The sequence below is a fragment of the Muntiacus reevesi genome, chromosome 2 (assembly GCF_963930625.1).
Source record: "Muntiacus reevesi chromosome 2, mMunRee1.1, whole genome shotgun sequence".
Classification (NCBI taxonomy): domain Eukaryota; kingdom Metazoa; phylum Chordata; class Mammalia; order Artiodactyla; family Cervidae; genus Muntiacus; species Muntiacus reevesi.
In genome coordinates, this window is record NC_089250.1 from 242,252,555 (window position 1) to 242,266,209 (window position 13,655).

The 13,655-nt window shown below is 39.0% G+C and overlaps 1 protein-coding gene across 2 annotated transcripts in view; it reads right to left on the minus strand.

The window, feature by feature from the left end:
• The window catches only part of CDH8 (cadherin 8), a 395,613-nt gene that overhangs the window by 163,891 nt on the left and 218,067 nt on the right, over positions 1 to 13,655 (minus strand). Inside the window, exon 5 of one of the 2 annotated variants that reach the window (XM_065925449.1) lies at positions 2,399 to 2,566. The exons of the other annotated variant lie outside the window; for it this stretch is intronic. Coding sequence (XP_065781521.1) covers positions 2,399 to 2,566 — 168 coding nt within the window. The remainder of the gene's footprint in view (positions 1 to 2,398; positions 2,567 to 13,655) is intronic. 2 annotated transcript variants of the gene reach the window in all.

Below are 13,655 nucleotides of genomic sequence, written 5' to 3' on the forward strand. Positions count from 1 at the left end.
TAGCCTCCTCTTCCTCACATTCTCACTTCCGAACTGGCCTTTCTTGGGATCATCTCCAAAGTAAACCACTTATAATCAAATTCCTGTCTCAGTGCCTGTTTCTGGGGAATCCAAATCCAGACAAGTAGGAAGTTGTAGTCCCCATGTAACGAGAACAAGGGGAAATAAACATTCAATGGACCATAAACCCGAAAGGAAAAATTAAATCTAGAGAACATTACCTGAGTCTAGTTTGAATTCAATCATTGAGTCCCTTGGATAAACTAAGGCCTCACTGTAGCCAGTATAAAAGGATAACTTCATATGATGGGGAAATTTTTCTAATGGCAGTAGCATGCTTTTATCTAACGATGGAACAAAAATGCCTCTTAAAATCATAATATTATGGGACTAGGGAACAAAACAGTTTTTTCATAAGGTAGGCACCAAAAACCATCATGTCAAGCACAAGTCTCCCACTCCCCCCATAATCAGTAATGATTCCATTTCCTTCCAACTTTATATTTCAGGTAAGGTCTTGTGATGATTCCTTGAGGTGTGCTTATTAGGTAAATAAGACAGCAAGGGGCCTCACCTTACTGCGAGCCCTGCACCAGGAAGCTTCGAGAAATCAAGCCAGTGAAACGTTTCATTATCCACTGTTATTCTTCCTATTCTCATCATCCCTTTCAGTGTGATCATAGTTAATCATTATTACTTCTAAGAGAGGAAACACTTTTGAAACTCATAGGCTACTGCTCAACTGAAACAATAATTTTCTGAGAAAGAGGAGTTGCATGCTGGTGTATTAACTATAATGGCAACTGAAAAGAGAATAAAAGAATTGGGGGAAAGATGCAAGAGACAGTGTTTTTAATTTCCATCATTTCGGCTTAAAAGGGTTGCATTGTTGTCTGATCTATGAATGGCCAGATGTGGAAATTCTCAAATGCTTAATGAAATGCAGTATTTCCTGTTCTTTCTACCTTGGCATTTTTGCAGAGAATTTTTCCAAAGCACCTCAAATGTGTCTTTTCCACGCCCCGTTTCTGTCTCTCCCTCTCTCCCTCTCCTTCTCCCTCCTCTGGCTTTTCTCTCTCTCTTCAAAAATCGTGGTTTTCCTAAAGTATTTCCTATCCCAGCAAAGAGTACCAGCAGGCAGCTGATCTCTCATGTCAGGAAGAGGGTTGCATCCTCCACTGAAAGTTGTTACCATTAGCCTTAGATTGTTGTGACCATTAGCCCTCAAGCATCTATCACTTCTCTCCATTCCCACACGATCGACCCTGCTTGCCAGGGCTTTCATCACCTTTTATGTGAATGATTTCTAGCATCCCTTACCTGGCTGCAGTGTGGAAAAGACCCTGGAAGAAGGTCAGATTCCATTTTCTCTGATTTCCTTAAAATCAAGTCCTATTATTCAACCTACAACTTACAATATTTTAATGACTTCCTAGTGATATTAGGATAAAGATCATGGTACTTAAAAGGGTCAACAGACCCAAGGATGACTGGCTCCCTGCCTAACCTAGCTCTCCAGACTGTGCTCCGGCTGTAGTGGAGATTTTTCAGTTCTCATTCAGGGCCGCACACCCTTCTTCACAGGACTTCTGGGCATCCATTTCCTCCAGTTGCAATGTCCATCCTCCTTGTCATGGTTTCACCTTGTTCCAGCTAATTCCTACTTATCATTCATTTCTCTCAATTGAAGACTCCCCATGTCAGAAAGCCCTTCCTCAATCATCTCTCTAATAGCAGATCCCTTGCCAAAATGCACAGAAGGAAAGGTTTCTGTGAGAGTACAGAAAAGTTGGCAAATAATGATTGCCTTCCTGATTCACTGATGGTGGCTGCCTCGATTGCTGCTGAGAGGTTTAGGGGGCCAAGCACAGTTCTCACAGGGACTGGGAGAGTCGGCGATCATTGATGTCCCACCAGCCACTGGAAGGAGGACTGCATATTTTGCAGCAAGTGTACTGTATATCTGCCTTCTCCACCTCAGGCTCTAGAGATTTATTTTCTTTTATAGAACAAGTGAGACTATTGATAGAGCAATACCTGAGGTGCGTTTCAATCATTCTCTCCACTTTTCTTCACGGGACGTACCCTGGACTAGAGAAATAAGCACCAATCTTTGCAGCCAGGCTTGCTGGTTCTAACACTCAGCTGTGATATTTACTTTATGTTTAATATTCAAAAATGTTCTTATACATGCTTTGAAATCTGTAAAGTGAGGATACATCTAGTACCCAAATGATAGGAGCGTGGGTAGTTTCCTATATACGTGGATTTACTCTACCTTGCACATCACAGGCACTCACTGATTGCTATCAGTTTTTCAAATCACTGAAAATTAGAATATCGATGCAAATGAAAACATCATAGAGAGATGCTCACGCAGCACGGGGAACTCACTTACTCTGGGCAAACTTTGGAGGGTTGTCGTTCACATCAGTGAGGGTCACTGTAAGCGTCGTGGTGCCAGACAGGCCCCCCGAGTGTCCCCCCATGTCTTTGGCTTGGATGACGACCAGGTATTCCTCCTTGGCTTCTCTGTCCATATTGGGAAGGGCAGTTTTTATAATTGCTGAGGGGAAGAAGATGGGAGAATGATTTTCAGACAGCTCATTCAAAACTGAATGTGTGAATCACACACACACACGTGCACACACTCACGCACACATACAGAAACACATGCATATACATCAGATTCCCACTCAGATAATTTTCTGTTTTCTTTTGACATTTAGCTGGTGTGCATCTCTGATGCCAACACTGAGAAAGACTGTAGTCATAGACATTAGTGAATTACTTGCTAAAGTACATTTTACAATGTATAAAAAAGGAACTTATAAAAATGTACATTAGAAAGTAAGTTGAATGGCATACTCTTGCCTACCAAATTAAAGTATAAATCATAACATAGCTTCATCTACCCAGGAAAACCCTGGAAGTGAAAGAATCCTTCAATTTATCACAGACTCCAATTCCCCTACAAGAGAAGTAAATACACAAATAGCTGGAAGGCTCCGAGGTCAAAGATAAATTATTCTAAGGCTCACAAATACATCAGAGAGATGAAAGAAATAAATGCATTATGAGAATCAACTCAGATGAATAAAATGCCAATCAGAATTAATACAGGCAAGTGTCTAAGTCCAGGCATTGTTCAACTACATGTATATTTTAATTGTTTAGTTACATGACTATTGTAAAAGTAATAAATGTTTTATAGAAACAGGAAGACAGAGAAAATAGAAAAGGGGGTAAACACAAAATCATGTAAATAATACAGTATCAGTTCTAAAATGTGAAGTGTTTTTTTCTGATTTATTTTCAGAGTTTTATCTTTCTGCTTCTCAGTATATTTCACTAGTCATTTAATATTCTTGTTAAAGATTCAAAGATCGGTGTAGGTACTCCTGAAGGTATTTTGAAAAATCTTTATTTTGCCTTCTCCCTACCCTCATACCTCTTTCCATAGATAAACATTGCTAGCATTTTGATATGTATATTTTCACATATATATGCATCCAAATGTGCAAATGTACATATGAACATTTAACCACAAATGTGATCACAGTAGAGTCATTGTTCTGAGGCTTTCTTTTTTCACACAATGGATATTTTTGAGATCTTGTCAATGGTTAGAGACTCAACTCATTACTTCTCACAGCTGTATAATTTTCCATTAATTAATGTACAATGAGTAACGCAGGCATTCCCATATTAATGGATATTGTTATTTTTCTGTGTCCTGCACTTTACTTAACTCGGTCATAAGATCCCCTGCCACCATATTGCTATAGGCCCATGATAAAAATGTTTGTGACTAGCTCAGAATATTCCTGATGAGTAAATCAGTTACCTCTCAGGACCAAGTGAAAAAAAAAAAAATCTCTGAATTAAAGAAAATTTGCCTCTCACTTCTAACCTCAGGGACATCATACATGTTCAATTCAAGGTAAGGATGTGTAAAGTTGTAATTCTGTTTTTCTGGACTCATATGCTCTAATTAAATTATCTATCTGTAAAAGGTTTGCAAGAAGTTCAAGTCCCTGAATCATTCAAGTAGCAGCTGAGGAACGAGAGTGTCCAGGGAAATCTAATCCATTCAGGCAATGAGCAGGCTCTGGGAAAAGATGTGAGTTCTTCTGCACTTTATTTGACCTTGAAACCACCTTTATATCAGAGTCTCCCATTTAGGGAGCACTCAACTGGACAGCCCTGCCTATTTGGAAATATGGATAGTAACATAATGATATCTTTCAGTATGAAAATTCATTTCAGGACTTGACCATATCTTAATATATTAATAACTCAATAGGTCATATGTTTATGTTTATAATTAAACAAAAACTGAAAGGAGAAAAATTAGAAATACAGCAACCATTCCAACTTGGATCACTGTGAGACATTCCTGAGGGGAAAATAAACATCTAGGCAAAAGACAGTAAGAACAACAATAAAGAAACCTTATCATTAGCATGAGAAGATGCCAATGTGGCTACTCTGCTATGGATGCATATTTTCATGACTCAGAATATCATGAGTCTGGGCCCAATTCCAGTAAGAAGGATTATAAAATGGTTTTACTCCCATGATATTTACAGGAATAACTTCTAGCTTGTAAAGTTTAGGTACCATCACAGTTTAAGGTCATCATGAATTAAAACCAGCCACTGGACTTTGGAATGTGCTGTATAGTTTCCACTCATCAGAGAAAAGGGATATAACTCCTCAAGGAAGACAGTAACTTTTTTCAAAGAAGTTGATGGGCTGAGGTCTACACATGAATCCTCTCAGGTTACTCCAGTGAAAGAATTTTTACAACTCGCTCAGAGCCAGAAGATTGGTGTGTATTATTCCCATCATTTTAAAAAATATATCATTGGAGTATAAATCTTTAAAAAACTGTGATGTCTCTCAAACACCTGGAATTAAAATAGTTTTGATGCTCAGTTGATATTAGCATACCTAGGTCAGTGTCTTTGAGCTGTATCAGAATGTGAGTGAAGCATCATGATGGATGGCCTTGTTTTAATGGGACAAGAAGGGTTCCTTGGGTCTCCACTTATTACAGAAATGTTGATGTCCTCCACCATCAAAGTACACAGCTTCATACTATATATGATGCACATCTATTGACAAGTTAGAGGTCCCTTATAAATGCTCTCTCCTATTGAAGTGAAGCAAGTTCAGTTTCTCACATTACCCTCACACTTACTAGCTTTGTGACCATGAAAAATTGAGTAAACTCCCGGGATCACCTGTCCTGTTAAATGGAAATAACAATCAGCTTTCCATTAAGGGGATTCTAAGACTATGAGAGATAAATCATGAAAGTTCTTGTCACACAGTAGTTTCCATTCACCCTTTGGCTTCCTAATCAGAATTTACTCCTTTAAAGAATTTTTATTGGAGTATAATTGTTTCAAAATGTTGTGTTAGTTTCTGCTGTATAGCAAAGTGACTCAGCTACACACATACACACATCTCCTCTCTTTGGGATTTCATTCCCATTAAGTCATCACAGAGCATTGAATAGAGTTCCCTGTGCTACACATTAGGTCCTCACAAGTCAGTCATGTCTGGACCCAGAGACTGTCAAACAGAGTGAAGTCAGAAAGAGAAAAACAAACATCATATATTAGCCCATATATATGGAATCTAGGAGAAAAGGTATAGATGGTGATTGCAGCCATGAAATTAAAAGACGCTTACTCCTTGGAAGGAAAGTTATGACTAACCTAGATAGCATATTAAAAAGCAGAGACATTACTTTGCCAACAAAGGTCCGTCTAGTCAAGGCTATGGTTTTTCCAGTGGTCATGTATGGATGTGAGAGTTGGATTGTGAAGAAAGCTGAGCACCAAAAAATTGATACTTTTGAACTGTGGTGTTGGAGAAGACTCTTGAGAGTCCCTTGGACTGCCAGCAGATCCAACCAGTCCATCCTAAAGGAGATCAGTCCTGGGTGTTCATTGAAAGGACTGATGTTGAAGCTGAAACTCCAATACTTTGCATGGCCACTCCAATACTTTGCATGGCCACCTCATGCAAAGAGGTACTCATTGGAAAACTCCCTGATGCTAGGAGGGATTGGGGGCAGGAGGAGAAGGAGATGACAGAGGATGAGATGGCTGGATGGCATCACCAACTCAATGGACATGAGTTTGAGTAAACTCCAGGAGTTGGTGATGGACAGGGAGGCCTGGAGTGCTGCAATTCACGGGGTCGCAAAGAGTCGGACACGACTGAGCTATTGAACTGAACTGAATGTGAAGCAGAAATAGAGACATATATGTAGAGAACAAATGAATGGACACAGCAGGGAGGAAGAAGGGGGATGAATTGGGAGATTGGGGTTAACATACACACACCAAACAACATCTATTTAAAACTTTTCTGGATAGTGGTTAGCATGCTGAACATTCCCCAGCTACTCTTCTAGATTCACTCTCCAGCACTGTCCAGCTGTTCTTGGCGTGGGAGAGTGACCACTATGGAGTGGATGCATGCACTTGCTGGCTTCATGTTGGACTCCACCAACATTCATTACCCAAGGAGACATGAGACTGGAGAAGGGTGAGGTTATATATCACCCAGTACCTCAATCACATGCTTGGGCATCTACAGTTCTTATCTTGGGATGTTGTTAGAGCAGAACTCTAGTGTCCATGAGCAGCTTCCTTCCCTCAACCCTTCAGATCTAGGAATGATATTGGCACTTGTTCTGCTGGCCTGGGGGCCTCCCTACACCTTGATAGCTCTCAATCAGACCTCACTTTACTCAGTACTTCCCTCATTCAACTCTCCTGAATCACCCTACTCATACCAGGCCCTAACAAATATGGTTAAGATACTGTCCTTTAGCTGAGTGCCAAACATGTTTCCACCATGTCATTCTTACAGACATCTACAGGCCAAAAGTTTATCAGTGTAATTACAAATTGCCATCCAAAGGGCTGCTCCTTGAGACAGCTGTTTTTTTCCTTATCTGTGCCATGAGAACAGCTATTCAGTGAAGTGAGTTGCTTACGGTGACCCATCTGGGAAGCCGCACACCTGGGAGTTTTCACACCTTCTTTTCTTGTACAACATTGGGAGCAGATTTCTTGATGTGTTAAGGTAAGCAGGGAGTGTCTCCAGTGTCCTTGGGGCCTGCCACACACTTAATTGGCTTCAGTACAAACAGTGTAATGAACAGGTTTTGTTTTGCCTGAGCCTACTGCCTCCAGTCTCAACCTTATGACTAGCAGCAACTCATTAGAAAATCCAAGACAGAATTTCTGGAACACTTCTCCTGCTACTTTGTGGCCATAAAGACACAAGGAGAAGAAAAGCCACAAGTGTCCTTGGTCCTCCTACTTTTCTCCTTGTGTTGGGTCATATCTACACATGTTACTTAATTTTTTCTATTCCCATTCAAAAGGCAGATCATTCCAGGTGCATAGATATAGCAAGATGTTAAAGGAAAAAAAATACCTTCTACAATAGAAGCTTACAAACTGTCTTAAACGTTTGTTCCTTCTACTATTGCTCCCCTGAACTGTTTGCTTTGGTGCATATATTCTCCCAAGTATTAGTAGCTTTAAGCTGTTTCTTTTGTGGACAAGAGAGAGGACTTCTATACTTTAAAAATTGCTTGGTATTAACTATCACCAGGGTCTTCCCTGGTGGTCCAGTGAGTAAGACTCCCCACTCCCATTGGAGGGAGGCCCAAGTTCAATCTCTGGTCAGGGAACCAGATCCCTTGTGCCTCAGTTAAGAGTTTGCAAGCTGCAACTAAAGAGCCCACATGCCACAACTAAGACTCAGCACAATCAAATAAATAAACCAGTAAGGTAAATAAATATTTTGTAAAAATCAAAAAACACAGAACAAAAAATATAGTCATAAGTGATTTTTCCTCTCCCATTTGAGAAGTCAGAAATTTGGAACTGTGAAGAACAAAAATGATTACAGTTCAGTTCAGTTGCTCAGTCATGTTTGACTATTTGCAACCCCATGGACCGCAGCACACCAGGCTTCCCTGTCCATCACCAACTCCTGGAGCTTGCTCAAACTCATGTCTATTGAGTAAGAGATGCAATCCAGCCATCTCATCCTCTGTCATCCCTTTCTCCTCCTGTCTTCAATCTTTCCCAACATCAGGGTCTTTTCCAGAGTCAATTCTTCACGTTAGGTGGCCAAAATATTGGAGCTTCAATTTTATCCTCAGTCCTTCCAATGAATATTCAGGACTGATTTCCTTTAGGATGGACTGGCTTGATCTTCTTGCAGTCCAAGGGACTCTCAAAAGTCTTCTCCAACACCACAGCTCAAAAGCATCAATTCTTTGGCACTCAGTTTCTTTATAGTCCAACTCTCACATCCATACATGACTACTGGAAAAACCACAGCTTTGACTAGATGGACTTTGTCTGCAAAGTAATGTCTTTGCTTTTTAATATGTTGTCTAGGTTGGTCATAGCTTTTCTTCCAAGGAGCAAGCATCTTTTAATTTCATGGCTGCAGTCACTATCTGCAGTGATTTTGAAGCCCAAGAAAATAAAGTCTCTCACTGTTTCCATTGTTTCCCCATCCATTTGCCATGAAGTGATGGGACCGGATGCCATGATCTTAGTTTTCTGAATGTTGGGTTTTTAGCCAGCTTTTTCACTCTCCTCTTTCACTTTCAAGAGGCGCTTTAGTTCTTCTTTGTTTTCTGCCATAAGGGTGGTGTCATCTGCATATCTGAGGTTATTGATATTTCTCCCGGCAATCTTGATTCCAGCTTGTGCTTCATCCAGTCTGGCATTTCCCATGATGTACTGGGCATATAAGTTAAATAAGCAGTGTGACAATATACAGCTTTGATGTACTCCTTTCCCAATTTGGAAGCAGTCTGTTGTTCCATGTCCAGTTCTAACTGTTGCTTCTTGACCAGCATACAGATTTCTCAGGAGACAGATAAGGTAGTCTGGTATTACCCTCTCTTGAAGAATTTTCCACAGTTTCTTGTGATCTACACAGTCAAAAGCTTTGGCATAATCAATAAAGCAGAAATAGATGTCTTCCGGAATTCTCTTGCTTTTTCTATGATCCAACACATGTTGGCAATTTGATCTCTGGTTCCTCCTCTGCCTTTCCTAAATCCAGCTTGAACACCTGGAATTTCACAGTTCACATACTGTTGAAGCCTGGCTTGGAGAATTTTGAGCATTACTTTGCTATCATGTGAGGTGAGTACAATTGTGTAGTAGTATGAACATTCTTTGGCATTGCCCTTCTTTGGGATTGGAATGAAAACTGACATTTTTCAGTCCTGTGGCCACTGCTGGCTATGATCCTCAATTAATTAAATGGCATTTTTATCCATTTTCAACTGTGATTGTTAAGAAGGCAGAAAGGAGATCCCTTTTTGCCAAAATTTAAATACCTTTTGATGGCACTCATGTTAAATTCCTTCCATTCACCCAAGGAATAGATTGTGTTCCTCTTTCTCAAAGTAGTGATCAAGCAAAAGTAGTGTCTATGTCTTCCCATGTACTTCCACTCCCGCATGCTCAGTGCCCAGTGATGTGTTCAGAAGCTTAAATACTATGCTTAAACTTCCATTACACCAAATTGGAAGCAAATTAGAGTTTTCAATTAATTTGTGTTTTTTTTTTTTTTTGGAAAGTAGTATGTTTTCTTCAGTGTACTTTCTGCTTCACATTGTTAGTAAAACTCTTTAATGTAAGCATTTGGTAAGCAACTTCACAAAGAAAATCAATTTAGTTGTTCTAAGCATGATAATTTCAGCATATGACTTGGAGTTGATACAATACAAATGGTTAAAACTTTCATCTTTGCCTTTTGTAAATTTCCAGCTGAGGCATAGCTCTAGGGTTTAGACTTAGATGCCTTGACTCGTTACCCTTGGGAAAAATCACAGAACTTCCTGGAAAACGTTTTCTTCCCTTTGAAAATGGGAGGCTTTGACATTTGGAGTAGAATGATCTGCATCTGATACCCTGGCCTGCTGGACGCTTGATCACATTAACTGCAAAATTGACTCAGAAACAGGAATGCTAACACTTACATTCTACAAGAGCTTCCCTGGAACTCCATTTTGAAAATCTAACCTCATCAGAAAATTCAATTAATGAGACTAGTCCATTCTCTGTGAATTGAATTCAACGGAGATTTTGAACCTGGCCCTGGGAGTGGGAATGGGAAGATACAAGATTGGAGGTGAACAGTGGCAGGAGGATTAACGTGGAAAAGAGGGAATCATCTTGTTCTGAAGCTGGCATTCACGACCCTACTGTGAATAGACTGATGTGCTTGATTCTTTCATATTTAAAAGAGGTAGTTTTTATCTTAACTCTATTCAATCAAACAGAGATTTCCCTAGTGCGGGAAGAAGTTGAAGAATTTAAATCCTTGCCTGGCCTAAGTTCTTCCTAAGTACTAAACAGCTGTTCCTTATGGTCTCATCATTCAGGGAGTACTTCTGATTAGAATTCAGTCATCTCAAAAATTTAAAACTTGAGTCTTTTTTTTTCTTTCCATTGTCTTTGGTGTTATCATTTGAGAAGCATTTTGTACCCGTCACGAAGATTTCTTTTTATAATTTCTGTGATATCACCAGATTGAGAGGCTTCATGAGAAAGGCACGGAGATGCTGATTAACTCCTTTGTCATTGTGAAGGCTGATTACTGTAATTCACTCTTTGCGGGTCTCCCAGATTGTGCTGCTCAAAGATTGCAGTTGATATAAAATGCTGTGCTAAACTCCCATTTGAATAAGACTTGTTGAACACATTATCCTAGTTATGAAACCACTAGCTTTGTTATTCCCCCAAACTCTTGCCAATATAACGTGCAATTATCATCTTACGAGCTGTGAAAAAGTGCCTTTCAATTATGAGGTTAAGTGGGACAAATTCATCAGGGATCAATTCTTTTTTCAGGGGGGTCATACACCGCACCCATACTTTCTGCTCCCCATGGAATTTGTACCACATGCTGTCAGTTATGAGGGGTGGAGGGTATACAACCAGAGACCCTTCAGTAGATGCCCACCCTATCATAGAACGGTAGCTTTGATACAATAACTTCAGTAACGCCAAACTTGCACAGATATACCACAAAAGAGAAAGTAAGACATTAGAAAAGTGTTTATCCTTTATGAGGGACTTCGATGAGGGACTTTCCTGGTGGCTCAGATGGTAAAGCGTCTGCCTGCAATGCCGGAGACCTGGGTTCGATCCCTGGGTTGGGAAGATCCCCTGGAGAAGGAAATGGCAACCCACTCCAGTACTCTTGCCTGGGAAATCCCATGGACGGAGGAGCCGGGTAGGCAACAGTCCATAGGGTCGCAAGGAGTCAGACACGACTGAGAGACTTCACTTTCACTTATCCTCTATACACCTCAGAAAAACCTGCATTTACCTCTCCTTGTGACCAATAACTTATGAATTAGATAGGTGATAGACATATAGGCAGATCAATAGATATGTAGATAGAATGGTCTGGATTTGGAGAAATGATTTCTCACATATTTCTGGTGCTTCTGCAAAATATAATAGAAAGCTAATGGGTTTAATGTATCAGGAATCAAAAGCTTTCTTAGATATTTTGACCTGGTATTTTTTAAAACTAAAAATACATTCCAAGGAAATTATATATTCCCTTTCTTCTAACTCCTCAAGTTTTTAGATTAAGATGTTCACTTTTATGTATAATATTTTTAAATAGGCAAGTGATTTAAATATATAATAATGGGAAATAGTAACTTAGTGGTTAAGACAGTTGAGATCAAATGCATCAAATATTAAGCAGGTATTGTAAAAAATTCTGTAGCAACACAAAACACTTCTAACAATTTTCAAATTTTATTTAAAAAATAAAGTATGCCATGATTATTCTTGTACTTATATAAGTGCTTATAACAATTTGGCAAAGAATATAAATGAAGGTAACTTCATGTGTTTTGTGAAGGAATTGGAGGTTCACCCCCAAACTTCCCAGCACTCTGTAATACAAAGTGGAGGACTGTGTCTGTTAGACAATAGGCTCTGGGATTATATAGATGAAAATTTATTTCACTAGGAGGATTACCAGCCATGTGATTTTGGGCAGGTCACTGAAATTTCCTTCAGCTCATCAATCTCATGTGTAAAATGTTATTAATTGCCAAATAAGAGTTTAGGTTGATATTATTATAGAGAGGTAAAATGTCAAATGTTTTACTTTGTGCAATAGACACAGATCTATAGATACAGACACATAGAGATATATGTAAATATATATTGTAATAAATGTATACATATGCATGCATATGTGGGTATATACACCTATATACACTCAGAGGTATGCATATTCATATATATATCATACTAAATTTTATAAATATACACATATACATGCATATGTATGTAAGTAAAATTTAGATGTTAATTCAATGGTAATAATAAAGTAAACTTGTTATTTTAAAGATTAGAAACAAAGGTTATATTCAGCTGTGGTACTAGAACATCTCTCACCAACTTCAAAATGGTAGTGCCTCCAAAGTAACTTGCATGTAACAAACACAAATTATATTTTTTTGCAAAGACCTCTGTACCAGATTTGCATCCAAATTCATTTTGACAAATATTACAACTTTACAAATATTAATAATTGTCATGTATCTGTGACCAGAGACGTTGAGAAACAGTTATAAGGTTACAGAGCCACTAAGTCGGGGAGGAGAATATCAAGATTCAAACCCAAGTCTTGCTGCCTTCAGGGTTCAAGGGCTATTCGGAACCTTGCCAAGAGTCTCTTCCTAATGTGGTGCTGGTTTGCCAGGGGAAGGGCATAGCGCTCACTTCCTGAACATAGCAAGGTGGGTGGCAGTTTGCAAATTAAATAAACCAGGAGTTCTCATAATTTCTTTAGATCTGCACCCATTTCATAATTGACATTGTTAGTTATTTATTAAATGTCTCAGTATAAATTTGCAATGCACTGTTCTAATATTTCAGAAAATTCCATGATGATTCAAAAATGTGATGCTGATGAGCTGTGTATATTAGGAATACTTCGAGAATTGAATTAGTTAAGGATGAAGTCATGAAAAAATTCTTTTGATCTATATGCCTTATCAACAATGCTTTGGTTTTTCTATTTTGAAGTTGCATTGTTATTTACTTCTCTTGGGAAATGGGCAGCTATGGCTGCTAAATTTTCCTACAGTAACCCATAGGAAAACTTAGTTCACTTGCCAGAATTATAAGATGTATCTACATATAAATATTAGGGATTTGAATGTGGTCCAGCAACTAGGAAGGTCATGGGCAAGGTCACAGACTGTGGCTGAGCCAGGATCCAAATCTGGGCCTCTAGAATCTTAATTATGAATTACTAATAATACACTCTCCCTTGAAAGAAAATAATTAAAAGTCTTCATATAGTGCTAGTAAGTCACTTACCCAACAGTCTCCTCCTATGCAAGCATAGCATCTTAACATGAGTCTGTTTAACAGACATAGCTTCTTCCATATAGATTTTATATATTAACCTCTACAGTACACAACCCTTCCCATTTGTGTTTGTAAACTGTTCTAGAGAACAGCGGGCTTGAAAGCCTTAAATCAGACTATTGAAAATCATTCCAGTATCTCAATGTGTACAAATTGCTTCCTTACATGTGCATTTCC